The sequence below is a fragment of the Aplysia californica genome, unplaced genomic scaffold (genome assembly GCF_000002075.1).
Source record: "Aplysia californica isolate F4 #8 unplaced genomic scaffold, AplCal3.0 scaffold00065, whole genome shotgun sequence".
NCBI lineage: Eukaryota > Metazoa > Mollusca > Gastropoda > Aplysiida > Aplysiidae > Aplysia > Aplysia californica.
In genome coordinates this window covers 504,811-508,908 of record NW_004797335.1, presented here as the reverse complement: position 1 = coordinate 508,908, position 4,098 = coordinate 504,811, and the positions used below count along the sequence as shown (strand labels likewise).

General features: G+C 40.9%; 1 protein-coding gene across 1 annotated transcript in view; it reads left to right on the top strand.

Moving 5' to 3' along the window:
* The first annotated feature begins 603 nt into the window (after window positions 1-603).
* The window catches only part of LOC101861192 (homeobox protein BarH-like 1), a 4,399-nt gene continuing 904 nt past the window's right edge, over window positions 604-4,098 (top strand). Inside the window, exons 1-2 of the mRNA XM_035968513.1 lie at window positions 604-1,369; window positions 3,709-3,891. Coding sequence (XP_035824406.1) covers window positions 1,145-1,369; window positions 3,709-3,891 — 408 coding nt within the window. The 5' untranslated portion in view covers window positions 604-1,144. The remainder of the gene's footprint in view (window positions 1,370-3,708; window positions 3,892-4,098) is intronic.

Below are 4,098 nucleotides of genomic sequence, written 5' to 3'. Positions count from 1 at the left end.
AGTGCATAACCTTCCCCTCCTTGACCTTCGATTGGTGCCAAATTGAGTAAAATGTCGCGCCCCATGGTGAACCGGAATTACGTCAGAGTACACAATCTTGGATATTAGAATTGTGTACTCACACAGATGTGAGAGGAGGAGATGTTTTACTCAGATTTACGGGTGATAAAGGAGGGTTGTTATTCCTTGACGAACGTATTTGTTTCGTATTTGGTCTGCGTTTATTTTTGTCGTTTGTTTTCGGGGGTTTTTTCGGGTTGGGGGGAGGGAGTGTCTCTTTTTACATTTATCGAGTGCACCGATAGGAATATGGATGTGTGTGTGTGTGTGTGTGTGTGTGTGTGTGTGTGTGTGTGTGTGTGTGTGTGTGTGTGTGTGTGTGTGTGTGTGTGTGTGTGTGTAAAGTTTAGATGTACAGCTCAGATGTGACATAATTTTAGGCTTTTAAATATATTTAATGAAGGAAACTGAGAAGATGGGTTGGACTGGATTATGTAGAAATATGGTCAAGGAGATATTTGATTTGAGCTAAAGGGAGCGTGAGGCAATGGACGTTTTTGATTCAGAGAGGCTGAGAGTAAGCTGTCGAAATTATCCATGTCTGAGGTATTCATGGAATCTCTCAACACTGTTAATGTGGTGTGCAGCAGTCGGCACTTGAAGCCATTGAAAGAAACGACTATCTTACGAGCGATTAGTCCGTGGTCTAGTGATTAAGGGACTGGACTAGCAATCGTAAAGATTAGCTGAGATAATAGTAGTTGAAAAGCGTATAAAGGAGACCCTATATAAATGCAATTAAAAGGTATTTTGCACAATACCGCGCGGTGCTGGACATAATCTGGGCACCAAACCACAAGTCAGCAGTGGTCACAGTTTTCTGTGCTTGAACGTCCGGGGCAAATTTAGTGAATGCGGGAAGGGGATTATTTGTACTGTGAAATAAGGCCGTCACTAGTCGACCAGATCCGCCCCACCCCGACAAGACACGACACGACACGACACGAAACGATACAACACGACACGACACTACACGAACCCGTCAATGGGCACCTGGTATTTGGGGACGCTCAGTAGCACTTGGAAGATTAAGATTTGGGGAAAACGAGAAAAAAAAAACGCGTTTTAGGACAGGAACCATAATATGGAATATAATCTATCTTATAATAATATTCTTCTATCTCTGTCCCCAACAGTACCCGCCTGCTTCCCTCATATCGACCCCTTTTTGGAGCAAATGGCGGACAACTCCTATTCCTTGCCCATCCCACTTCCTGTCTACATTCGGACAAGATCGCCTTCTGGCTCCGAGAGTTTTGTCAAGCCCAAGAAATGTCGGAGGAGTAGAACCGTCTTCACAGAATTACAGGTCTGTTTGTTTGTGTGTCTGTGTGTTTGTGTGTTCTGTGTGTGTGTGTGTGTTTGTCTCTTCTGATGTTGGTGTGCTAGTGTCTTTTGCTGTTTGTGTGCTTGTGTCTTCTGTTTGAATGTTTGTGTCTTCTATTTGTTTGTTTGTGTTTTCTTATGTTTGTGCGTTTGTCTTCTGTTTGTGTGTTTGTGTCTGTTGTTGTTTGTGTGTTTTGTTGTTTGTGTGTTTGTCTCATTTGTTGTTTCTGTGTTTGTATCTTCCATGTGTATGTTTGTGTCTCCTGTTGTTTGTGTGTTGGTGTGTTCTGTTGTTTGTGTGGTTTCTATATACTCACCAAAAGTGTTTTACTTGATCAGAAATGAATAACGGTAGAAAGCTGAATTTGGTGCAAAAACCATCAACTATCTCTCTAGAAAACATGTACATTTTGGAAGCGCACAGTACGTGAATGCGGGTATGTTGTTCTCCAGTTTCAACAAACATTATGGAGACAACTGAGCTCAGGACAGCAGTGAAGTTTTTGTTCTTGCAAATCAAGCAGCAACATGATATTTTTACGGTGATGCATGTCGTATAATTTGGAACTGATTGCCCATCCTATGCTGTGATAAGACTTTGGTGTAAAACATTCAAATGCTGATTCATGTACATTGAAGATGACCACCGTGATGGTCGCCAAGTGACTGTAATAACAGAAGAGTGTTGAAAATCAAGAAAGTTGTGTTGTCTGATTGGCCGGTGATATTCAAAGGTTTGAGCAAAGAAACTAGGCTTAGCATTGGGTTAGTTGAACAAATCGTAATTGAACATTTGAATACGACCAAGGTTTCTGCGACATGGGTCCCGCGTTTGTTGACTCCTCCTCAAAAAGGGCAACGTGTGGATTGTTGTCAAGAATGGCTTGGTGTATGAATAGGATGAAACTAATTTTTTTTGAAACACTTGTAACCATGGATGAGACATTTGCCCACAACTACGATCCTGAGTCAAAATATGCATTAATGCAACAGAAATCGCCCTCATCTCCAACACCAAAAAGGCAAAGTTGCAGCCATCAAGTGGAAAACTGATGCCATCAGTTTTCTAGGACCAAGAAGAAGTGATTATGACAGGCTATCTTGAGAATGGACATACGACCACCGGAGACCATTATTCTAACCAGCTAAAGAATATGAGAGGCTATAAAAGAAACAAGCAGAGGAAAGATCCAAAAAGGCGTTTTGCTGGCTGCTTCACGACAACGCGCCAGCACACACTTCAAGAAAAGCTGCAGAAACTGAGCGAGAAAGGGGGTATGCAATTTTGCCACATTCCCCCTATTCTCCAGATTTAGCTCCGTCTGACTTTTTAAAAAATTCCCCAAACTGAAAATGATTTAAAAGGAAGGCATTTTGAAAGGGATGATGAGGTCAAAGAAGCACTAGAGAGATTGTTTTCTGACAAAGAGAGGGTGTTCTATTCTCATAGTCTTTTCAAGGTCATACACAGATGGCAATAATGTATAACTGTGGGAAGTGACTACACAGACAAAGGTTAAGGTTAGTACCAAATTTCAGCTTTCTACCTTTATTCCTTTATGGTCAGCTACCAAACTTTTGGTATGCCCCTCGTATATATCTCACTACGACCAAGTTCTCATATTTCTGTGTACTACCGGACACAAAATTTACAAGTGCATAATTTGCAACAACAACATCATCAACGACAACAATAATAGCAACAACAACAAAAACAAAATATGTGTTGTTTGTTTGTTTATTTGAGTAAAGACAAGCACATCCAAAAAAAAAAGAAGAAAAAAGAATGGTCATTTAATGCTGGGAAAAGGTAAAAGAGAAACGACAGAGGGCAAAATAGGAAGTAGGACCTTTATTGGCGCCATCCAACCACCTGAATGATTACTACCGTGTTCTCTGATTTAATATGTGTTATTACTTGACAGACTGAGGAGAGATACGGACAATAAATGTTTGATAGGAAAGAAGGAGCAGACCACACCAGAGTACCAGCCTTTACATCTTATTACGACTGTGTCCTCATATTTCTAATTTGCATAACTGGAATCAGTATTTGCAGGTGCATGAATTATAACAACAGAAACAACAACGACAACAGCAACAACAACAACAACAAAGACAACAACAACAACAACAACAATAATAACAACAACAGCAACCTTTATATCTCTTCCTCCTCCTGCACGTCCCATGTTTCAGAAAACAATTTCATTATTCTGTTTGTTTGTTTGTTTGTTTGTTTGTTTGTTTGTTTGTTTGTTTGTTTGTTTGTTTGTTGGTTTGTTTGTTTTTAACATGCCCTTTGTGTTTTTTTACTGACAGCTGTTGGGTCTGGAGAAGAGATTCGAGGGCCAGAAGTACCTGTCCACTCCCGATAGATTGGACTTAGCTGAATCTCTGGGGCTGTCACAAATACAAGTCAAAACCTGGTACCAGAACAGACGGATGAAGTGGAAGAAACAGGTGTGTATTGGAGGGAGGGGACATTTAGGTTACGTAAGTGTTGTACGGCCTTTTCGACACAATAAGGTCATAATATAAGTGCCGATGATTAGAGGCCTTACAAGGGAGTAACAAACGCAAAACATGGGGATGAGAGATAAGAACAATAGAGTTTTAACAAGAAAGAAGGAGCAAACCACACCAGAGCACCTGCCAAACACCCAGGTAGGGAGAGATGTAGAGGATTTAGTGTAAATGAAAGGGGGGGGG